The sequence below is a fragment of the Miniopterus natalensis genome, chromosome 6 (genome assembly GCF_054644295.1).
Source record: "Miniopterus natalensis isolate mMinNat1 chromosome 6, mMinNat1.hap1, whole genome shotgun sequence".
In the NCBI taxonomy this organism is placed as follows: domain Eukaryota; kingdom Metazoa; phylum Chordata; class Mammalia; order Chiroptera; family Miniopteridae; genus Miniopterus; species Miniopterus natalensis.
The window spans coordinates 80963664-80989196 of record NC_142086.1 but is presented as its reverse complement, the minus strand read 5'-3'; the positions used below and the strand labels follow the sequence as shown (position 1 = coordinate 80989196).

Genomic DNA, 25533 nt, shown 5'->3' with positions numbered 1-25533 from the left:
CTTTATACTTTCGTTGTCACATTAGTTGGTCTCCTTTAACATAGTTGGAAATAGTTAATGAGTAACCATGAAATAATTCTTGTGGAATGACGAAATAGAAAAATGTTGCCTAAAAAGAACCTTAAGTATACAAAAATTTCCATTGGACCGAGATGGTAATTAAAAGATAGAGTTTTATTCAACTTTTAAAAAGTAAAATTTTTATAAAAGTCAGAAATGTCAACCGTATAAGTAGATGAAACTGTTCAAAATGGAGCTCAAAAGGTAAAATTGTGTCCACTGAACCCTGATGGCATCCCAGGAGTTAATATATGTCCTTCTTATCAGGAATTTACATTTCTTGTGAGAAGTCTGTGTCTTTATCATTAAGATCCTCGGCCTAATTTTCTGCAAGGTTGAATTGAACTGGCATTCCTATCAATGCATACACAGACATAACTGGTAATTCAAGGTTAAACTAACTTGGCTTTAAAGCAAAGGCTACTAAGGAATATCAGTCCAGACAAGCATTAATTAAGTGAAATTGCATCACGAATCTCTAAAGCTCGAAACGTTGAAAAATGTCAGGACCTCTGGAATATTTATTACAACTCCCTATCCCCTTTACTATAGTAACTACTTGAATATCTTTTCATTGCTTCAAAAAGTGAGATAAAATAGAGTGAAATGAAACTAGAATTATACATGAAGGTAAGATTCATCTCCATTGGAGCTTTAGGATAAAAGTCCATTCTTAGAGTGGCTTTCTTATTTATACCAGCAAGCATTTTTTTGTTCCTTAGTGTCAAATTGGAGCTCTTTAATAAAAAATAACAGTAGGCAAAAATTTCAGGAAGTACAAGTTATAGTCATGAGACTAGCTCAACTCCATTAGCTTTTGGCAGGCATTGTGTGATTTAAAAGATGAATAAATAAACATCAGTGTAGAGCAATGGTTCTCACTGGAGGCGATCCTGCTGCCCAAGGGACCTTTGGAAATGTCTGCAGACATTTTTAGTTGTCACTATGGGGGGTGGGGTCTCCTCCTAGTATTTGATGGGTAGAGACCAGGGACATTGCTAACCATCCCACAATATAAGGGACAGCCCCACAACAAAGAAATGCCAATGGAACCAAGGTTGAGAAACCGGTTTGGAAGTTTCTTCAGTGCTGGAAAGCTAGGGAAAGTATTCCTTTTTTAAAAAATTTTCCATTGCAAGCTTTGACCTCCTATGATCACCCTGACCTCCTACGACAGAAAAGCAAACACCCCAGGAATATGCATCTTGAATAGAGCTTTTGTGCAGATGGGAATGTTTGAGATCAAAACAAGCCTTCCAAACATACCGCATGTGTGTCTTGTGTGCTGATGAGCCGACTCCAACCTGGTGACCCTATGAATGAGTGATGTCCACAGTGTCCTGTCTTCAGTAGCCCCGCTCAGCTCCTGTAGACTCCTACCTGCAGTTTTTATGGAATTAATCCATCTCATGTTTGGCCATCTTTCTTTCCTACTGCCTTCTATTTTTCCCAGCATCATTGTCTTTTACAAAGAGCCCTGCCTTCTCATGATGTGCCTAAAGTAGGACAGCTTCAGTATTGTCATCTGTCTTTTTGGTGGTCCAAAGTATCCATGGAGCTCTCCTCTCACACCATGTTTCAAAAGAATTAATTTTTTCTTATCAGCCTTCTTCACTGTCCAGCTTTCGCCTCCGTACATAGTAACTGGGAATATGAGGGTGTGGGTGGTCTTAGCCTTGGCCTCTATCGACACATCTTTGCTCGTGGTGATCTTTCCTAATTCTTCAATTGCTGCCCTTCTGAGTCTCAACCTTTTCTTGATTTCTTGGCTGCAGTCTCCATTTGAATTGGCGAGTGAACCAAGGTAAGCGGTGTCTCCATTGTTGTTATTAAAGTTGTGTATTTCTTCGGTGGTCATGACTTTTGTCTTCTTGGTGTTCAAGTTCAGTCCTCCTTTTGCACTCCCTTCTTGCACTTTCATCAGAAGAGGCCATTTCAGATCACTGCTATTTTCTGCCAGGAAGATGATGTCAGCGGCGTATCTTAAGTTAATGGTGTTTCCTCCACCCATTTTCACTCCTCCTTCCTCTGAGTCTAGCCCATATATCCTCTGTGTACAGATTAAACAAATGGGGAGATAAATGCACCCCTGTCGGCACCTTTGCCAGCGGGAAACCATCCTGTCTCTCTGCTGTTAGGCGCCAGGACAGTCAGGTGGTCGGCATGCCCCTTCCTGAGAGCAGCCCCGGGCTCGTCATGGTTGACACAGTCAGGAGCTTTGCTGTCGTCTGTAAAACGTAGGCCAGCCTTCCAAAATTCTGTAGAGCATGTCAGTAGCCAATGAATGTTCTCGAGTGCCTTCCTCTTCCGAACCCAGCTGGAACATCCAGCATTTCTTGCTCCTCACAAGGTAGTGTAAGCCTCTGTGGCAGGACCTTAGGCGTCTCTTCACTTGGGTGGGAGATGAGAGGTGGGCCTGCGGTTCCTGCGCTCCTCGGCATCTCCTTTCCTGAGGGTGGGGATGTGTCTGGAACATTCCGCTCGGTAGGCCATTGCTTTGTTTCCCATATTCTTGTTAGGATTTTGACAAATCCAGTCTCTGGCTTGAAATAATTCGGTCAGTATCCCATCGACCCTGGTGATTTATTGATTTATAGATTAAAATACCATTCCATCGTCAAAATGTGCTCGTACTAGCTTCTTATTTGCTCCCAGTTACTTCATTAATTCTGATCATTATGTCAAATGTTTTTCTTTTTATTAGTGTACTGCTGTCCATTTTGACTACAATAAATACAATTTGTCCCTACTTTCTGGGACAGAGTGATGGTATTTTGAAATATTTGGCATGGGAGACTATCTCCACTTGAAATACTTTTCCATTACATGTAATTAGAAAATGTTGAAAGTATGATAATTTTTCAGAAGGTTTTGAGTCAGGGAAAATCACCTATAATTTTAACTTTATTGTAAATTCAGTGTTTCTATTTGTGTTGTTGTGCATGTATATGTTTTTATTTAGTTGTGGTTAAAATGTAAACATTTTTATTTTTAAATAATATTTTAAAGACTTTAAAAATGAACTTATAATACTTTTAATTATGTATGTTTCTTCAAAGTTTGTTCATCCATGTCAACATTGTCAGGCATTTTTTGCTTTTTTTTACGTTTGTGAAGCCATGTATTTGAATTCTTTAATGAATTCAGATTTCCTCCCGTATTCCATAATAATTGCTTTAAGGTAGCTTTCCAAAAGTAGGATTTGGGGATTAAAAGATGTGTATCTTTTTACATCACTTAAAATATATCTCAATAATGCTTATGCCCATTTACAGTGAGGTAGCAACAGTGGATGAATTTATTGGTCAATGCATACTAACCTGTACTGGGTGACATAATTGTTTTTAATAATGTGGCCCCTTCTTCATACCCTAATCTTTCAGGGTCTTCTGTATGGTGAGTTTCATGAAGATATTGACTAGGTTTTATTGCCTTTTATACTCTTCTCTGTGCATGAGTAGTAATAATTATAGATATTATGTGGCCTTGATATGTGCAAACCACTTTCTGAACACCTTGCATATGTTAACCCATTTAATGTTCACAGATTTTTAACGTCTGTGAGTTGTTTGTAGAATGGCTTGATGAGTCTTATTTGGGCTTTTCCAAAATTAGGAATAGATTTGTGCTGATGAATCTATACTTGAGGGTTTAATTTTTTTTCTTGAGCCAGGCAAAAAATTGTAGGTATTTCAAATGTAAAATTCAGTAGAACCCTTCTGCAGATTCTTATTCCATTAATTCTCCATTAACAAAATGTAGTTAATAATCTGTACTTCTCTCATCCAACCCTCTTTCTTCAATTTCACCCATAGAACACATACAAATCATAACTTTAAAAATGATCAATTCATTCACCTTTGAGTATAGAAAGTCTCAGTCCAATAAATAATTTTGATTGAATGATTCATAATATATTTGAGGGAAGTGAAAAATGCTTGACTTTTACTGATAATATAGTACATGTTGGTTCCATGTTGCTTAACCAGCCCATTTCCAGTCATCTCCCAGAAACTTCAGCAGAGACCCGCACAAGCTGATGCTCAACATAAGGGATGAAACCTTGATCATGATCGCTATTGCAGTCGGCATAAAAAAGCTCTAGTTGAAGCTTGATTGGTGAGTGGCACACTGCTAGGTACAGTTGAAAGCCCAGTTAACTACGGGCTGTGTGCTCCAAGAACTTTTCTCAGAAATAATCACCAGTTGGTAGCACTGAGGGTGCATTTAACAAATACATTGTTTGTCCTCTGTGAAAGCTTGTGGTTGAGTCATGTTTTATGATAAGTGATACAGTCTTCCAGGTAGCCTGGGATGTAGAAGCAGACATAGCCACACCTGAGCTCAGGCTGTTGTGAGAATATGTGCCTATTAATGGGCCAACACTTTCGTCTTTTTAAAATTAGTTATGAGAGAGCTTGTGTTTTTTTGTTGTTGTTTGTTTGTTTGTTTTTTAGAGAAAGAGTTATTTCACTTTGTCTTATTTGGATCTCTGGAGTTAAAATTCTTTGAATATATGATAATCTTTCAGCTCTTTTCTACTTGCATTGTAAGTGGTATTAACTGCTCCAGTGGGGGTAGGGGGACAACTTTGGTGGATTGCAAAGTGGATCGTACAGATGATAAATTACAGCCTCCCGTCATTGCCAGTGGATGAGTCGTGTGAGTCAGATTTGATGAAACAGCTTATAGCTTTGAGAAGTAGCGGTCACGATGCCGGGTTGGCAGCTCCCAGCATGGTTGAGGCTGTAACTATATCCCCGACTCTTGTACTTAAATGAGGAATCTAATTGGAAAATGATGAATAAGAGAGTAGCAGACGCTTGCATTTTCTCTTGAGGGAACTGGCTGCCTACTTTAATAAAAAAAATGCTGAGTTTCTGTATTTAATAAGTTTGGACCATATGTATGTCAAGAAGAAAAACAAAACACTTTAATAGCCTTAACCAGATTACAGATGTGCGGCCAAACCAGTGGGGTTTATTTTGGTTTCCAGGCAGGTGATGGCTGGAAGTGGGATGCCTTTGAACTGCAGGGTTGGAGTGCTGCCATCTGAGCTACACCTGGCGGTGGCCGTGATCCCCGCGCTTGCTTAGGGACCTAATGGCACAGGCTGCCCCAGTAACAGGATATGGCTGAATGGGAAGTCCTGGGGAATGACTCCTTTGTAAGAGATATTTGGAGGGTTGGATTATTGAGTGCTGAGAATTTGACACCATTGACGTATGAAATGTCTCCCTTTATTCCCCTAATGTCTTTTAATTAAACTGTCTAAATTTTCCAGATTACAAAAAAATAGTGGCAGAAGGAGGAAACACAGATCCTTATGATTTTAACTGGTTTCTGGCAGCAGTACCCCCAGACACAGATTCCTTCTCGGAACCAACATCTGGAGATTATTGGAAAACCCCTAGTTTAATTTGGATAGGAATCCCCATTGTTACAAGTAAAGGTGACCCTTAAAGTTATGTATTTATTTTTCTGGTTTATTTTTTCTTTGCCTCAAGATGCACATATTAGCGTATTATGCCCAAAGAGGTATCCTTTACTTGATAAGAATAAACATCATGCTGGGTCTTTATTTGGAAGTTGGTTTTATATAAGTTGGTTTCCAGGAGCCCTAAAATCGGAGGTCAAGCTATAGGACATGATGTCTCCTTCTCTCAGTCTAAACTAATAGCAGGAACTTATCACAGAGAACCCAGCAAAATTTTAATAAGCAGTGTCTCCTTAGTCCAATCTCTCCCCCACCCATTATCTCGAACTGTCAAATAGAAAAGCTTCCTTTTGGCTTAATGACTAATCACCCACCTCTGGTTTGATGATCATGGCTATTATAGCATGTTTCTTTTTAATCAGGTCTTTTAAAAGTATTGTATGCCTAGTAATTATTACAATCAATAATAATAGATAATGGTTCCTGGAGCACTTTCTGTCCTAGATGAGGCTGAGAACATTATTGAAATAGGTTTTGATAGTAAACAGCTAATGATCTTCTTATCTTCTGAATTTAAGTATGTAGGAGTTCTTTTTATTTTAGGGAAGCAAAAGATATTAGAAAATATGATTTCCTGGGATTGGAAAATTAATGTGGAATTAATTGTTTGGGGCTCTTTTGGATATTTTACACAGAAACTCAAGTAGGCATTCAAATAACAGTAAAGTCATTCTACTTTTCAACTTCTATATCTCTAAAGACCTTCAAGTTTATATTCAAATTATATTTCAGAAACAGGTTTTGAAGAATCGTGGTATCTTAAACTTTACTAGTAAGTAAGGGAAGATATATTAAAGTTTGTCTTTAGCCTCCTAGAACATGCTGTTCATTTGTTTCCTCTTAAGTGTTGCTATATCCTTTTGAGTGTTAATGGGTTGGCCTCAGTAGTTCTCAGGAGAATTTTATAGTTACTATTATTGGAAAACTGGAGCCATGGAGTCACACACATGTGGAAGAGCATTTGGTTTTATGAAAATGTTTACAAGGTTGTCACAAGGTAGCAACATGGCATTTGAAGGAGTTTAATGAGGTTAGAACAAATTGGAAGAACAGGATGCTGAGACCACACTTTTATGGCATCTCTAAGTCCCTAGTCCACTTAGAGGCCAACGTCATGCACAACTCACTATCAGTGCTGAGATACACTTAGCAAAACTGTTCCTCACAGTTGGGAGCAGACTTTCCCAGCATACATACACATTGATAAATGGACTCTGTATGCTCCTTTTCTGTCTCAAATACTATAGTATTTAGAACATCTGTGATCTTTAGCCATGACTCTTAAATAGGATTGAATATGCTTTTGCTCCATCATTGGTATTAGGTAGTATTTTCCTCATGACGTCTATCTGCCTAATTACGGTGCCAGTGCAGACAGGCCCAGATGGCCTCTGAGCTCAGGAATGCAAACATTCATAGGCTAGAAATGTCCCTATGAAGCACCTTAAGGTTACTAAGCCCTTGGGAACCATTATCTTTAGGTATTTCTCAGAAACCAACCCTTTTTCTTACGCAGCTTCTCTGTCATTGTTATTTTCATCCCGTCTTTCCAGTACATTTTCACAGAGTTTTGGATGTTTTTTGTTTTTTTGTTTTCAACTATCCTGCCATCACTGTTTTATTTTTGTTTTTTAACTCTTGTTCCTTAAACTCCTGACTCTGGTTACGTCTTTTGGACATTTCCCTTACCAGCCCTTTCTCCAGGGTTGCTGCAATCTTGTCCTTGACGTGAAATCCCAGTTTTAAGTCAAGTAGGCCAAGGTTTATTTCTCCAGCCCTGACTCTGCTTGGATGTTTTATAGGCACTTGAATCCTAACATGTTCACAAGAGAGTTCTTAATTCCCACCATCCCTGCCCTCACCTTGGTTCTCTCAAGCTATTCTGTCTCAGTAATGGCCCACACCCTCCCGTGGGAAGTATAGCTGAGGACCTGGGACTCATATTGTCTCTTCCACCAATCCTGTCCACTCTGGATTCATGCACTTCACTTCATCCTTTCCAGTGCAATACACTCCTACCCCATTATCTGTGGTCAAACCATCCAAAAATATTAAATGGAAAATTCCAGAAATAATTTATCAGTCTTAAGTTGCATACCGTTCTAAGTACCTCATTTCATTTCATCACGTAGGCATTGTATCATCTCACATCATCACAAGAAGGGTGAGTACAGGACAATATTTTGAGAGAGAGACCACATTTTATTACAGTATATTGTTATAATTGTTCTATTTTATTATTGGTTATTGTTAATCTCTTACTGTGCCTAAGTTATAAATTAAATGTTTCCATAGGCATGTATGTATAGAGAAAAAACATAAGAATTGGGGCAGAAAGAGTAAGAACTGTTTACCTTTTTTTAAAAAGTGCTTTATTTTCTCTCTCTACTCCCGACTCTGGCTGACTCCTCCCCTTTCTAGATCAACACATAAGTGAGCATCTTCCTGTTGACACTTGGCCCCTGGTTTCCCTTGGTTGGTCCTTACGTTTGGGGAACGGACAGCTGTTTTGTTTCACTCTCCCTCATCACTGCAGACCGTTGGGTCTCATGATTGTCCAGTTCACGGAAACCATGGGCATCAGAGCTTTCTCTCTGCATTTCCTCTCCTTTGTTCTACAAAGGGGAAGGAAAAAAGTCAATCTTTCCAGAGACTGAAAGGAGACAGCTTTTTTAGAGAATGCAAATGGTGACTTGTTTTGCATGACTTAACCCAAAAGCAATTAAAACTGTTATGTGAATCAAAACCTGCATCTAAAGGGAATTTCGGGGAAGGTGACCGTATGTGGGATTCTATCAAGCTCAGCCCTTATTTAGAAACACAAGGAGAGTCGTCTTTGTGATATAGCATCCCTCCGCCATCTCAAGTCTCCCATGCTGACACATAGAATTTTATTACCTGACTTATTTCCTCATAGTGATAGCCCTTTGACCCTTTAGCCTTCTTATTAAACCCAGATACTTCTGAGATGGTCAGCATTTTTAGGTAGTTCCCTCCTCCTTTGGAAGTGTTTCTCTTGATTGGAATTTAAAAGCTGTAAAGGCTGCCTGCTGGAAATTGACAGATGCTAAAATGTGGGAATGTGATAGGAATATTCCACTGTGTCCCCAAGGGATTATTTTATTGTGAGTGGTTTGATCGTTTATAAAGAAATTGCTTTGTGACGCCCAGCCTGGCATGTCCATAAACTGGCCCCTCCTCATATTTTTTGCCCTGTGAGCAGCTTTCCAAAACCGACTCACCTTAGTCCCATCACAGAACCAGGCTTTCCAGCTCTTGAAGAGAAAGCAGAAAAGTATTTTTCTCCCCTTTCTGTCTTTCCTGCTGTTTCTGAAAACTCCACTTGGCAGTTGGCATGCTGGCGTGTTTGGTGTTAAAACATAACTGTGTGCTACTGTTTTAATAGTGTTCAAATAGATAACTGGGTTCATGGACATCTAAATTTAATTCCAGAAACCAATGCTGTGGTAATAAGGACTGGACCTGAGTTCTCTTAGACTTAGTAATTTAATTCCCCCGGCCGGCTGAACTATTATGTGTGTCTGTGCCTTGTATTATGCCGGTGAATTGCCCAGGCAGATGCGGTGATGGAGACAGGCATAAACTATTCCACTCCTGTTCGTGGCTACACACCTCCCAGAAAGCCGACCACTTTAACACAGGTGTTTTTGTAAGCGTGTGTTCTGTTTGGAGCTTTATGCAACGTTCAGGTCTTAACAGAGAAGGTTGAGGGCAGTTCCTGGGGGTACCCAGAGTGGTGTTTTCCCCTTCCCACCGGGAAGCACATCGCTGTCTTAACCCAGGATCACCTCCTTGCCTATCATTCCATTCATGCTTCAAGATCACATGCACCCTTCATGGCTTAAGAAGAATACTGGTTTCATCTTAATTTTCTCCCTGGTTTTATCTGAATTTTCCACTTCATTTGGAGAACTAACTAGCGTTGGTGCCTACGATTTGATTGACTACAGATGAGAACTCACACACAGTACATTGGCTGATGGCATGCGTCAGTTATTTTTATTCTCAGGTAGTACAACATTGAGATTCTGTAGAATAAAAATGAGGCAGAAGTAGACTGGGTGAAATGGGGGACATCTGAGCACCACTGTTGAGTTTAGGATTTGCTTGAGATGTTGCTTCAAGTAGTAGACTTTGTGCAGGAACTCAGGCAGTCAAGAAATCAGTGATTGCACCTCGTCTACCTCTAAGCAGATGAAGGCTGATACCAGCTGGTGCGCAACGCCAATGTTCTCTTCCTCTTCTTCTCACCTATTTCTTGTGGAAATCATTTCCTCCATTGTTAACATTTGCATTCGTGCAGTATATTTGGTCCACTCTTGATACATCAGTGTAAACTAAAGTTCATAGTTTACAATTAGAGCTCACTTTTCATGCTGTGTGTCCCGGTAATAGTATTTTACAGTCATAAACTGCCCTAAAAATCCCCTGAGCTCTGCCTCTTCATCCCTCCCTTCTCACCCTGAACCCCTGGCAACCACTGATTTTTACTATCTCCGTCATTCTGCCTTTTCCAGAATGTCAGAGTGGGAATCATGGTGTCGTCTTCCTGCAACTGCGTAAACTGAGAAGACCTGTGGCCAAGGGTGAAACATTTGCAGACCTACGTGGTTGGGATCATACTTTGACCTGCTGGCTTCATGCCTCATGTGCATTTTTAATTCAGCGCCACGTTCCCTTCCAGATTTCTCAAATTCCTGTCATTGACTTTTTTTGTTTTTCCTTCGCTGAAATCTGTTTAAACGACTCTCACTTTACTTCTTTCCTGCTCCAGCGAAGACAGAGTCGTGGAAGTCACGGAGGAGGAGGGGGTGGCCGATGCCGAAGAAGAAGAAGCTGAGGACGGTGAGGATGCTGAGGATGGTGAGGAGGGAGAGGAAGGTGCTGAGGAGCCCTACGAAGAGGCCACAGAGAGAACCACCAGCACTGCCACGACCACCACCACCACGGAGTCTGTGGAAGAGGTGGTCCGAGGTAATTCACAGGGATTTCTTTTCTCGGGGAAAAGGAAAACATTGTTAGTAAAGTTTGAAATTTCTATCCAGTCTCCTACCGCTGTCTTCCCAACCAAAAATAAAATTCAGAACAAGTCTTATGCTTGTTAAACTCCCTTTGGTTAACGAGCAGCCTGCCAATTCATGTCAACAGATGTGACGACCAGGTGATGCAGTCTATTCTGTACCATGTGCAGGCTGCCTGGCAAATTCCAACTTGTTCTGCAAAACCCCATCTAACGAAGTGTTGACAAAGGCTGTTAGTTATTAGGTGACCTCCTTGGTATTGCCCTGGCAGTGGGTGTGTATTACACTCTATTGTCTGTTACCTCTTTCACCACCTAGGCTATGAGCTTGAGGGCAAGGAAGGACTGGATGTTGCTTAGTATCTCACAGAGAAAATTTTCAATAAATCTTTGTTGAGTGAGTAGTTGCAATTAGATTTCTTTAAAGAAGAAAAGGGGGAAGTGACGGTGCCTTCTTGGAGAAGTTGACTTTCTTTCTCTGTTTAATGAATACTCCTAATGGGAATGTTGTGAACTGAATGAGATAAAAGACTTCCCTTTTTTCTCAATGAAATAAAAGCAAGCATTGAGTTTTCAGTAAACAACCAAATGTTATTGTAGCATCTGGTGAAGTCTTAAGGGTGTTCATATGTTTTACAGGTAGTAAAAGATAGTCCTACAATTAGATCAGATGAATATGATGGCATTTATTGAGTTTCAAGTATTGCAAATATTTTTAATGTCTACCCACAAATGTTACAACACTGTAAGTCTTCCTCTTGTTTTTTATTAAGGTAAAATTATTTTGGCTCTCGTTATATTTTGGAGCTGAAAATGGGATATTTGCTCTGCCTCAAGGAGGTTCCTAATGATCACTGTAGTATCTTCCCTTCATTGCATTTTAATAACTTTATTGAGGTACAATTTACATATGAAATTCACTCATTTTAAGTATATAAGCATGTAATTCAGTGGCTTTAGTACATTTACCAAATTGTACAACCATCATCATAATTCAGTCTTAGAAAATTTCCATCATCTCAGTAAGATCCCTCACACCCACTCATAACTAATCCTTGTTCTCACCACCAGCCCTAGGCAACTAATAATATCTACTTTCTTTCTCTACAGATTTGCCTTTTCTAGATATTTAATATAAGTGGGATTACACATGGTCTTTTGGTGTCTGGCTTCTTTCACTTAACATAGTGTGTGTGAAGTTCTGCATTTCTTTAATTTGTAGCTTTTAAAACTGAGATTATTCTGAGTTGAACTCTCAGAGATAGCCTAAAACATTCTAAGTATTGCATATTCTTTAAAAGAAGAAAGATATAATTCAAGACGGATTATTTCTCATTCCTTACTTAATGACAACTTTGTATTCAATTTAGCTCATTAATGCTTATGTAAGTAGATATACATGTAAGTAAGTGTACACTTTGAGCCGCTGTTTTTAAATACCCACAAATCCTTTCCCACGGTATTTTTCATACACCCAGTAGGACTATCTGTGGCAGCTCTGGCAAAATGGACTTGTTAGCTTCTATTTTCCTAGTAGAGAAAGATATTTTTCAGGGCTTTTCTTTTTGAAACCTAAAAGGCATGTGACGACAAACTACAACAGCAGTAGGATTGAAGTTCTTGTGATCTCCATCAAGATAGCTATTTATATAATAATTAATGTCCATTTATTCAGCATTAGCTTTTGGGGCCCCTGTTTAGTTTAAGCCATTTGCTAGGCTCAGTGGATCATTTGGTTAAAATACACAGGATAGCTGGCCTTTACGGATGTTAAAATCTAGTAGAAAATATAAGTCAAAGAAACACAGTCATCTGCATTGCATAAAGTATGGGCCCAGAGCCTACTTCAAAGAGTAATAAATGGATGAGAGAAAGGTCTGTGGAGGAGAGGGCATTTGAAGTAGAATTGGAAGGGCTGGTTGTGGGTCTACCAGTGGGTTTTGTTACAAGGTACTTTAGAGGCGGTAGGAGTAGCAAAACCTATACGGTGCCATCAGAAAGTACATAGCAAGTATGGCCATTAACAGAGTGTGGTCAGTTCAGGACCTACTATGTTTCTGGTAGAAACAATGACGAGATTTTGCTTTGATGATATTACCGTTAAGGGGGTGTTGGATGAACAGGAATTGACATAACTCTCGCAGTACAATGAGAGTATGCCACACAAACTTAAGCTCGTATTCCAGACAAGACAGAATCCTCGTGCGATAATATGGTCTTATTATGTCCTAAGTAAGTCCAGTTCTTTTTGCTTCAGCTGTTCTCTAAATGTAGCATTATTTGATATTAAGATAGAAATTGAAGGATATATATATATATATATATAAAATAGCATTTTCTATAGAAAGACAAAGGCAATTAAAAGAGAACTTATTTATTATAAAAATCTCCAGGGTAGAGATACAAAAAGAAATTAGCCTTAAAAGATAAGTTAATAATGTTGATGGCAAGAAGAGAATGAAGGCAGCCTTCTAAGAGCAAATGCCTGGTCATTTAGAGGTACCGATTCTCAATACCAGCTATAGAAGAGTCCGGTGGGAATTCATGCATCCCCATCTAAGACCCCTGAAATGGACAAAACTGGTCATTGAGGAGGTCTTGAAAGGAGGCCTAAGAGGGGAGGCATGTTATGCTGTGCTGTGTCCGTATCAGACAGTGCTCTGTATTCCCAGCTAATGCCAATAAAGAAGCACAAGTTTTAGACGGTAGCATCGAGGGGGCCAGCTACACAGAGCCCTTTCCCTCCACAAAGCCCCCTTTCCTTCCCTCTTTGGTAGAAGGGGAGTTATGGTGCTTCCCTGATGAAGAGCAAAGGCCCAGCCATAGATGGTGGCTAACAAGATAAAGCTCTAATTACAAGTAGCCTGCTCCTGTGCTGAGAATGAAAATCAGAAGTGGCTTGCAAAGCAGAGATACTGAAAAGAGACTTAGAATCTAGTCTTCAATGTTAATGTTTCAGTGCCTGAGAGAACATGTGATTTACAACCATACTTACTAAGAAGATTGTTTCTTCATTACCAACGTATTGCTACTAATACGAGTCCTTAATGTGCTTCATAAAAAAACTCAATATTTTTGTAACTGGTTAAAATTTGAAAGAAATAGGCAGAGGAAAGAAAAATATAGGACATTTCGGCAGGGTCGTAAAATTTCCAGCCATTTTGTAGTAGAATCAATGACATGAGAGTGGAAGTTGTCAGTTCTAACCGTGTTGCGGATTCCAGAGGAGAAAGGTATTACTTGAAAGCAAGCTCAAACATCCATCTGGCTTTAGAATTTGTTGTTTTGGGTTGTTAAAAAAAAAAACACACAAAAAATAAGACAACTAGGATATTGATCTAACAGAATAAGCTAGTACCGATTTGAATAAAACAGTAGTTTATTTAGACACTTGCTCCTAATTTTCTGTGTTTTGAGAAGGGATTACACTTCATAAACCCAAGACATCAGGGCAATTTCTGATTCAGCCATGAACTCTAAGCTCTCATTAAACATGTGTATTGTAATAAATGACATAATCTTTTATTTAATCGGACCGATTTTTGGCCATCCAGCAGAACTCATGTTCATTTATTCAGCAGGTACTCACTATGCCTTCCTGATTGCTGGTCGCAGTGGAAGGCAGATGTGATGAGTAGGGCATTGGCTCTCACTGTGTCGTGGCAGATGGGGCTAGAACTCTTGTGTTTTCCGAATCACCACTCCCCTTGCCCTTTAGGGTGATGGTTCTATCTTTTCAATCCTTGTAACCCTGCTGTGTGGCAGAAATTTTACTTCCCCATTTAAAGCCAAGGCAACTAAGACCTAGAGACATTTTTTTAAAATGGCCCAGAGTGACTAAGCTGGTAAGTGGTGAGGATTTGGACCCAGGTGGGCCAGGGTATTTCAGTTACACGAATGTCAAAACTTTCCTTTTTTGTTTATAAATACGCACTATTTCAGTTTAACCTGTGCTCCCTTATAAATGTTTATCCCTTTGCTATAGGCAAATATTCACAGTACTATCATTTCACACTGAGCGTAATGGTCAGGGGTCAGCAAACTATGGCTATAGATAGCCTGGCACCTCTTTTCTAATCAAAAGGTTGTATTAGGACACAGCCAACTCCATTTGGTTACATGTTATCTGTGGCGGCTTTCATGCTACAGAAGCAGAATGGGGTAGACACCATACAGCCCACAAAGGTAAAAATATTTACTATCAATCTGGGCCTTTATAAAAAACTGATGCTGATCATTAGAAAAACACTATGAAGTTCTTTATAGTTCAGATTTGACCATACCTAGTTAATTTCATGAGGTAGTTTTATTATGGTTAGTGGCAGACTAGTATAGTATTTGAGAGAGGATTTTTAAGAATTGTATGGCCTTGGGCCAGTTAAGTAACTTTCACGTATGTAGTAAAGATGCTGATATGACATTGCATGTTGGTTGTAGAATTACTTTACATGATCCATGTTAGGTACTTACCGTGTGCCTGGCGCATGGTGTTTCAGTTTGTTTTACAAGACTAGGCTGCCAGAGTCAAATCCTGGCTCTACACCCTACTAACTGTGTAAATTTGTATCAGTTATATAACATTTAAGCCTCATTGCTTCCCTCTGTAAATAGAGTTTAATAATACCTACCTCATTTTCATCACTGTGTGAAGATTAAATGAAGTTATCCATGGGAAACACTTAGTACAGTTACTGGTAGACAGTAAGTGCTCAGTTAACAAAACGCTATCGTTGTCATGGTTATAAGCATTGTTCTGATCCTCTAGAGGACTAATGTTAACTACAGTTTGTCTATAGTAAGGCAACAGATTGTCATTTTAATTATAAAAGGCACACATGTGACTTTATTATTGGTATAATAGAACTGATATTTATAAACGAATCTCTAGTAGCATTTCACGCCCCCCACACTGCAGATTTAGGAGGCTGAAGCGGGATAAGAAACAGAAAGGGAAAAGCTTCCTTATCGATGGTATTGTTCTTAATACATTATCCAAGTCACCAAGTATGAAAGAATCTTGATATGTTTACCCACCGAACAATTTTGTGAAAATTCACCTGTCAAGACCAAGCAAATTAGAAAACTCCTAGCAATTCCCTTCCTATACAGCTGTTACTCGTTTCACTCATGCCTCTTTCCTCTCATTGATGTGGTATAGCCGACTCCGGCTAGCCTGTAAATAAAATCTGATTATTAAAGTACTGAGGACTTTTGTGAGCCACAACCACTGGCAGCTTGACATACCAATGGTAGGAGTATTGACATCACAGAAATTGGCAAGCAATATAAATCAGAGGTTTTTGGTTTTTTGTGGGGGGGTGTGTGTGTGTGTGTGTGCGCGCGTGTGTGTGTGTTAAGACAGCCAATTTCCAAGCACACCTGGCCTCAGAGTCAGTAAGGAAAATCACTTTCTCTTGTTTCCAACAAAGGACATGACATCGTGTCTTATTCAGAGTTTAGAGCTCCTTGCAATACTATGTTGGGCTTCAGACTAGCCACACAGGCTAGAGAAAAACAAGTTTATTCCCACAACAAACAGGAAACAAAGGTGTCAGGAAGTCATAGCGGTGCCTTTTTATGAATGCTTTCCAGCACCATCAACCCAAGAGTACTGATTAGTAGGCTAAACACTTTACAAGTACATCTCCTCGGGTGGCATTTTATAAATAACCCTCCATCATGGAGGGATGTGAGAATCAGGTCAGGTATATTTGGAATGACAGATGTATTGGATAGCCTGAGAGAAGCAACACATTTCAGTAAAAGGCAAGTCCAGGGCACATATCTTCTGGAGACTTCTGTGACAAATTAGCACCAGTCGTTTTGTACTGAGTCAGTGATTTCATTACTAGCACAGCTGTTCCCATCATTTGTTTATATATTTCAGCCCATATTTCAGGCTTACGTGAGATTTGTCATAAGACTTTAGTTGAAGCTTGCTTGCCTAATTTTACATGCCTCCTGTCAGTAAAATATGATTAGTAGGTAATAAATATCTGACAACTTATTGCCCTGATCAGAGGAATTTTCTATTGGCTGTGTTTTTTTATGACTGTGTGCTCATATTTGCAAGCACATTATAAATTCTCTTTTCCATTAAAAGGACATGTACCAACTACGGTACAAAAAAACAACAAAACTTTAAAAATAACTAGTTTTCTAGTATGTTGACTTTTTAAATTTTTCATCCATAAGGATCAAACACAAACTTATCTATTTATTCTTCTACAGAATATAAGATCATTCTAATAACTTAGGCTCATGTAGTTTCACCCTATAGCACTATTAGCATTGTAGCAATGGCTTAGGCTAAAAACTGAAGTTTCTATAAATGGTATTGAGGTCATTTATTTTCATTTTTAATGGGTTGTATGATTAGGTAGATATATCAACATTTATTTGAAATATTAAAGATAAGCATATTTAATAGAATTTCAGTACTTCTGTCATTGTTTTCATTTGATTTTATTGTTAACATTAAACAGCAGCTGACTTATTATAAGATCAAACTATATTCATCTTCTTTCCTTTGCCCTTTGTACATTAAAATTGCAAAATATGTAATTTTTAACTCAAGGAACATAGATATAATTTGTACTATGTATGAACTTTACTTGTGCATATATTCTTGCAGCATGTGGAGAAACCATGTATGCATCATAATTTTTTTTCATGTTTCATAATTTTTTATTTATTTTTTACAGTATCAGAACTCCAAGATTTCTGTAAATCACTCTAGTTTGATTAGTTAGTTGGATTATTCAGGTGATTGCTATTTATAAATTTAAACTATACATTTCATGTAATACACGCTTTTATTTTACATACATTCCTATAGTCTGAGAATTGAAATTTTATTATTAGAAATGAAATAATAAAAAGCTTTATATTATTCTAAAATTTTCAGTTAGTGGTTATTTAAAGCTAATTATTTGCTTTTTAAAGTGGCGTTATAATTATCATATATTTGAAAGTGGGAAGCTTCTCCCCGTCCTGGCTTGCCACTTTGACAGCTATCTTCATGCTGAATTTTTTTTTAAGTGTAAAATTAGCATTCTAATTTTGGTTGCCCACTAAAAAGTTTGTTCCAATTCAAAATCCATTCAGAATTAATTTTTTGTGATTAAGTATTATATTTTGGACAGTGAATTACATAATAATTGTATATAATGTAGAGAGCTCTTGCTCTGCTTCCTTCTTGTATTTATATAATACTGGTTTTTACAAAATGGAATTTAGTGTTGAAACCAGCATAGATCTCAGCAAGGACCTACCTTACAAAGATCAAAAGTGCATAGAGACATTGTCCACAATGTCCACACCAGAGTCATGAAACTCTTTGGGAGCTGTTCCAGGTCAGGAGTTCAGCAACCGCACTAATGTCACAACAGCCAACAAAACATTCCCCAAATGGAGATGATGTCACTCTTCCTTTGCCTTTTTCTATGGATGGATTAAGACTCTCACTGGAGATTTCAGCAAGAATTGGGGACCCATCCTGGAATTCTGTCTATTAATTGGCATGAAAATGGATTTTGAGTTCAGGATGCTTTTCCTTATTGATTGGGGCTCTACAAATTAGCTATGACAAATGGTTTCATAGCCATTTAGAAAGAGACAGAAGAAAAATAAAATATAAAAAAAATGGATGTGCCATTATGTTTCACACTTGGTTTAGGAAAACAATAGTACATTTTAATGTCATTTGAGTTCTGGACCAGGAGGTTTTGCCTCTATCAGAAGTAAGAAATTGTTACTGTCTTACACAAGGGCAAATATCTACCGTGATTACCACCCTTTAGGTCATCATTCTTTCATGTTATTACTTGCACCCACCTGAATTCTGCCACTTCTATTTAGTACATAGGAGATATCATCAAAACATGTTTCCTGCCCCTGCAGAGTTGGGGTGCGGACCATGGGGCCTGTGGCAGACATCGAAGACATGTGTTTAGTGCTCTGAGAGGTATAAAATGTGAGGATCAGCTTGAGTTGTTGAGGAAGTGACTTTTGTTGTCTGCTCCTGTGACTTAGGGTCATGTGTTCTGTGCTTTCCTTGGTAGTGGCCACTTGTAACTCTAGTGTCACATCCCACCAAGTGTAGACTCAGAACACACCATTGCCTTGTAGTCTTGTTGGAATCAGTGCAGCCTGAGGAAGAGATGAGTGAGGAAAAGAAATGTGACATGCATGTGTACACATTGGTGATGGAGGTACAGAGAAGGAGGGAAGAGCCAGCCTGGAGGTATTTGTTACAGTGGAAGATAAAGTCCAGGAGTGCAGACAGCTGGCGGCTGTGGTTGGCAGATACCCCACATCCGGGGCATGGTTTTTAGCTCTGCAGCCCATTGGCTGCTTTGTCAATAACTCAGAGGGAATCAGACCCCCCCCAAAAAAACTAACCCTTTATAAGCCAGAATGATAGTCCTTTAATTTGGGGGGAATAAATCGAATTGCCTAGTGTATGGGATACTAACATCAAGAGGTTGACAGATTTTTATCATACAGGAGAATTCTGTGCATAAAGCCAACTAAATTGCGTTGCTTGGTGAGCATGGACATTCAAAGCAACAGTAGTGAATGAGATGGTTTTAATAATGGGTGACATTGAACTTGATGCTCCTGGGTCTAGATGGTTCCATCTGAAAATCTTCTAAAGAGAGCCTGACCCATCTTACGTGTCTGTTACCCCGGACATTTCTCCCGCAGAGAGTTCGACACTCACCTCCTGGGCTCAGTGCTGACTGCCCCTCCCAACTCTGTTAACATCATCAGGGCAGCTGCAGCTTCTGGTTTTGCCATCAGCTCTTTGCCTTGGTTGGAAAGAGCCAGGAGTGGTGTATATGTGAAAGCAAAGTAGTAGTTTCCTTTTACATCCTTGTGGATCTTTGTCTTTGAGTAGTTGATTACAGCCGTCAGTCTTGAATATTCCTAATTTGAAGCTCTGGGTTTTGTATGGCTCTTACCATTTAGAAGGTTGCCTTCCCCTGGCGTGTTAGTAAAGCTGAGAGTAAACTCAACACCTGTATGTGCTGAGGCATCCTCAGGCTCTCTCCACGGCCCAGCACAACTGAGCTGGAGAATTATTTCTAACAAAAATGGAATCTACATGGGAGGTAGGTTTCTTATCTAACCCCTGTGAAATGGAACCGGACAGTTTACTACACTTAGAGTTGATCGGGGATTATGAAACTGGTCCTGGGGAGGGTGTCAAATCATGTTGACAGGTAAGGCGTGTTTTAATGTAAACAATGCATGTTATGTATGAACAAATTAGAGTTGCTTGACCATGTTTTATTGTTTGGAACATAATTGTTCAAGGGACAGATAAATACACAAATAAAAATTGTTTTTTAATTAGAGGTAATGTAACTGACTTTAAGTCACATTGACAGATATTACATGTGCTTTCAAATACCGTCAGTCATTGGACTGGCTGAAAACTGGATCACCTTCAAAATATAGGGCGGGGCAAAAGTAGGTTTACACTTGTTACTACGGAAAATAAGGCAATGACTAATAAGTAATAATACAAGAATAAACTCTGTGTTTCACATACTCACAGTTGTAAACCTACTTTTGCTCCACCCTGTATGTGTAATTATTGTATACTACAAGTCAAGGCAATCGTTTATTAAAGAAAATCAGATATTTGCGAGAGGTGAAATTGTTTGCATCTTAACCAGACACAATCCTTTTACCTGTTATGTAGTTGGAAGTTATTTTAAAAGGTTATTTTTTATAGTGAAGCAATGTTTTGATGTGCAGTTATACCTTAAGGCATTTAATATTAAGCTCAAAGATTGTTCACCTCCAGCTGGAACCCTCTTATTACTTCCGAGAGCTGCACGTTACACCAGACCTGAATGCACTGCTTTGTGTCCAAGGTAATCCTAAAGGCCTGCTAGGTCATTAAATTCCTCAGCGAAGGTTTGGCAGGCGCTGCCTGATGACCCCGACCCGGGTCACCACGGGTAGGACGAAAGCGTTCGAAAAGTAAACGTGTGCATGACCCCCGAGCCGGTGCCTTCTCACGCTAAATGTGGTTCCCACGTCTCCTCTGATTAGAGGTGTGCTCTGAACAAGCCGAGACGGGGCCGTGCCGAGCAATGATCTCCCGCTGGTACTTTGATGTGACCGAGGGGAAGTGCGCCCCATTCTTTTACGGCGGATGCGGCGGCAACCGAAACAACTTTGACACCGAGGAGTACTGCATGGCCGTGTGCGGCAGCGTCAGTAAGTGACCCTCGGCCCGGCCGCCTCTCGTCTCTCGCACTGACTCTGCTCCCTGTAACACTGGTTTTCCTGGCTCTTGGGGATGGGCCTGTCGCTCCCACTAACCCCATTTCTGTCGACCTCTCTGACGGGGCACCTCCTCCAGTACGTTCGATCCTGAGCTCCCCCCTCCGTGTCTCTACTAAAGCATGGCCCGGATGTGTCCTTCCACCGGCTGTGGTGCGTCCGTCTTGCAATCTCTAGGGACTCTGGAGTGCTTCTCTTTAAGCCAAGCTGGGGTTGCTGTTTTGTCTTCTCGGCTGTTCTGCAAATGTGTATACATATGTGTGTGTCCGTGTACCTGTGTGTTTGGGTCTGTGCACGTGCACTACATGTGCAGATAAGGTTTACCATGGAAGCCTGGCTGACGGTGCTTCGGTTGCATTGGTGAGGCGTATTTGCTGTGATGAGTACTTTTGAGTCATTTCGTATGGGACTTTTGTTGTGGTGAAGGAATGGGACTTAAGTGAGCACATGCAGTTCACTTGCCAGAGGGGAGAAAGGTCCTTGTGGCCCCTGAGCTCACATGTGGACATTTGCAACTCCAAGTTTAGGTGTCTTCTCTTGGAAATAGAAGACAGCTCGTGACTTAATATGACAAACCTTCAATGACATAAGGCTCAGGGAATTTAATTTTTAAAGCCTTGCCTCTTGAACTTTAAGCTGTTACAACCCTGGGGGGTAAATAAATGATGTCACAATGACTTAAATGCGAGTTGAAACTCCTTCCACAGATGTAGGTCTCAGGAAGTCATGCACCGGACATAGGAACTTCTGTTCTTAACAGCCTCCCATAAAATAAAATAAATCCCAAATTTTATTTTATTTCCTTTATCTTCATGAGTAGGAAGCTTTAACTACTCAAGAAGTAGCTATTCAGCTGGATAAATTAAAGACTGAATTCAATAACTGTGCATTGTTTTGTTGGAGAGACTCCTGCCTGTTCTCCTCGCTTTGTGAGAGTGACAGTTACCGTTTCCTGCCTGGGATTTATAGGGATTATGTAAATGGTTTTCCGGTGTGATCGGAGGATTAAGCTAAACAAAAACAGGACCTGCACTGTTAGGATCTTCTATTGTGAAGCCCAGTATCCAGATGGAGTCTGGTGGAAAAGTTCCTGATGGTCTCCGGTGTAAGAGACGCTCCCCTTCTGTCCCGTGTTCGAACAGGTGCAGGGACAGGTAACCTCACGGGCATCTTTTCTGGCTCTGAGTAGATGGTTGCAGCTTCTAGCTCAAAAAAGTCCTTTCTTCACTTTCAAACAAAGCCGTTAATTAGGTCAGGTAACAGGGAGCATAATGGGGGATTCTGTCGCCTGGACATTCTTGAACAAAGGGCCTTTGTGAAAGTGATTCTAACTGGTTTAGCTGCTGGGAGAGATCTTCTGGTATATTTCCAACCTTTTCCTTCTTTTCCCAAATGGATTTTTGGGGGAGTATAAATATGTATGCATATAACGTATAAGAAAGAGGGTTTTAAGAAGTTATTAGCAGTGATGGATTTGCCTCAAGAGTTAGAAACAGCCGCCCAAAACAACAACAGCAGACCCTATGGCAGCCTCTCCCCTCTGCACGTGGTCAGTTTCGTTTGATTCAGGCCCGGAGCAAGCAGCAGGCACCACAGGTCAGATGGAGCCTCTGGAGGTGCCCTGGGTGGTACACATTTTGCTGAGATCTGCAAAAGGTTCATGCTGCAGACAAAGATGTAATGGATAAGCCAGGCAGTGCTCAGTTTCAGGGGAAGTGGGTTACAGAATAATTTATCAAGGAGGCAAAACTGAGAGGCTGAAGGTCAGTTAGAAAGGTTGACAGATAAGTGAAGAGTAAAGCCCCAGCAAATAGCCAGAGCCCAGAGCAAGAGGCTGCCCTGTGAACGGCTGAAACGACAGAGATGCCCTGGAGAGTGGATAGAAGGGAGCTGGGGACGCCGGGCACTAAGGAGGGAGCGTGGAAGCAAGGAATCCTTCAGCAGGGTACTTAGGTATCCTGTCGGAGACGAAGTGTCCAGCAGTCTAAGATGTCATTGTGCAAATATATCATATGTTTCTCTGTTGACATGGTTCCATGCTGGGGGGCCAAAGCTCAGGATATTTGTTTAGTTTTTGTTTTTAATTCCATTATTTTGTTTTCTTTTTCTTTGGCTAGTGGAATCGTGTGAGTTTCAGCCGCCATTCCCATGTTTCTATTTTTGTTTTTTAGTTATGTTCTTTTATTTTCTCCATAGTGTCCCAAAGCTTACTCAAGACTACCCAGGAGCCTCTTCCCCGAGATCCTGTTGAACGTATGTTGTAATTCACTTGAGGGGAGGGAGGGAGGGAGGAGTACATTGCATGGCTGGATTTTCAGTCTAGCATCGTCAACTTCTTTGCATGGTTCTGTGTTTCTTGAACACTTACCTGTCTTTTAATAAAATGTCTATTTCCATTGCTTTGCTTGAAACTAAGTCTGATTTTGCCATATAACTTCACGTATCCGGCTAAAGGCATTTATTAAACTGCTTCTATTTCTGATCAGCTTCCTTTTTACTTAGTTTACTGGTTCTATAAAATGTTGTAAATACAACACTACTATTGTGTCTTATTTGGCATCACTGTTTTATTTCCTAAAGCTCACAGATGCCATGGTTTAACAAGAGGCTATGTTTATAAATGACTTGTTTCCCAGAAAAAAATATGTAACGTGCATGCATTGTACTAACTACTGGTACTAATGTGTATACACTGGCTTCAGCTGTGTGTGTTGTAAGGCAGCTCCTAGGCTTTAGGAAGTGAAAGGTCACTTTGAGAATTTAGAACCATTTCTTCTGCCTGTCTCTGAATGCACTCTGCTGGGACATCATCACAAAGATGTAGAGAAAGAGCTTCCTCTAAAGGGGTATTGTATCAGCCTACCATACAATGTCCGTGCTTTGTGATGATTTCCGTTGGTGTGTCAGTCTAGCTGAGTTTAACAACATGGTGTCAGACTCACAATTACTCACTTTTAAATTTGGATTATATCCAGAAATGGATTTATCCAGCATTAGGTTAGGGATGGTTTACACTATTGACGCTTGTGGATGCTGGATCAAAACACACACTTTCAATTGTAACTTAGATATAATGAAAATTACCGTTTTTTGTTTGTTTGATTTTTTTTTATTGGCGTGATATTGGTTAATAAAATTATATAGATTTCAGGTGTACAATTCTATAATACATCATCTGTATATTGTATTGTGTGTTCACCAACCCAAGGCTCATTCCGTCACCATTTATTTCCCATTTACTCTCTTCTACCTCACCCCACCCCTTTTCCCTTTGGTAATCACAAGGAAATTTGAATTTTTCTATATTTTCCTGATAAAAAATCTAGTCTCAAAACTGATGAAACCAATTATCTTTTTTTAAAGATAAATTATAGTTGGATAATTATGTAATTTACAAAAGATGTTATAGAAAAGTTTTTTAATGGCCTCCATAAGATTCAAATGCATTCGAATTATGTATAACTTTTGAAGGCTGTGGTTTTTATGCCCACAATAAACGTATTTCCTATGATTGCTATGAAAAAGCATTCTTTCTAAGAACATTGAAAGTATTAGAAGTGAGTAGACGTAGAAGGATTAGGGAAAACTAGATATTACACTGTAAGATTGATAATACATTGATCTGCGAGGAATGTTGGATTTTACTAGGCATTTTCATGGGCCATTTATTTTTCTCAGGAATACTCTGTGGCATTTACCTCTGTGCACATGAGAAAATGAAGCTTTAAGATTTTAGTGACTTCTCCCCAGCCATCAAAAATGGCAGGACCAAGTTTGAAACCTAAATGATATTATGGCTGTGCTGCATACTCCAGATGGCCAAGTATTTGGTTCTGACATTGTTTTCTAGATTATAAAAATTATATTTGAAGTTCAGAAGCACATTTTAAAAATACAGAAGATAGTAGAAAGCGGATGACAAATATTAAAAACATTTTTTGTAAGTGCCATGAACCTAGCACACTGAAATGAATTAAATGTCTTTCCCACCCTTTTACAAAACAATAATTATTTTTATGTTCTATTTTATATTATTTTAGTATATAAAATAATTGTATTTTTCCATTTTCATTAGTTAATGGAAATGAACATTATTATTTGATAATTTTCTCTATCCTAGTAATTTTCTCCATCTGTTTGGGATGCTGACACGTTTCCATTCTAGGAGGGTGAAGCACGATTTTTGGCAGTTATATTTTCTTATTTACCTACAGAGACCATTCAGTCCCAGCAAGGGAAGGATTTTGTAGTGTTAGTACAAACAGACTGGAGAAAACCTATAATTTCTGGTTATTTATAGCCTGAACCATCTTATTTATAGCAAAGCTGCACATTTGAATTGAAAGTCATGGTCGTCTGGAGGTCAAATGCAGATAGCAGACTGGAGTTAGAGAAAATGAGCCAGAACTAGGTAGGCGAACAAGCCCCTCTGATTTGGCAACTTGGGCTTGCACTTGGCTCCTCGCCATCCTAGGACTTCCCTAACCAACCTAATTGGAGGGTTATCTCTTTTCAAAAAGGTGGTTGATTTTATGGCTTTCTCAGTGTGAGTTGCCAAATCAAAGGGGCTTGTTCACCTTTCGCACATTTATTATTCTAGTCAAATAATAAATGTGAAACGAGATAGTAAAAG

The 25533-nt window shown here is 39.5% G+C and overlaps 1 protein-coding gene across 4 annotated transcripts in view; it reads left to right on the top strand.

Annotated features, from left to right (window-relative positions):
• Positions 1–25533, top strand: part of APP (amyloid beta precursor protein) — a 192010-nt gene that overhangs the window by 85925 nt on the left and 80552 nt on the right. For 2 of the 4 annotated variants that reach the window (XM_016197634.2, XM_016197633.2), the window contains exons 6-8: positions 10353–10552; positions 20667–20834; positions 23097–23153. In XM_016197634.2, coding sequence (XP_016053120.2) covers positions 10353–10552; positions 20667–20834; positions 23097–23153 — 425 coding nt within the window. The remainder of the gene's footprint in view (positions 1–10352; positions 10553–20666; positions 20835–23096; positions 23154–25533) is intronic. The other 2 variants (XM_016197637.2, XM_016197635.2) reach the window with 1 other exon arrangement.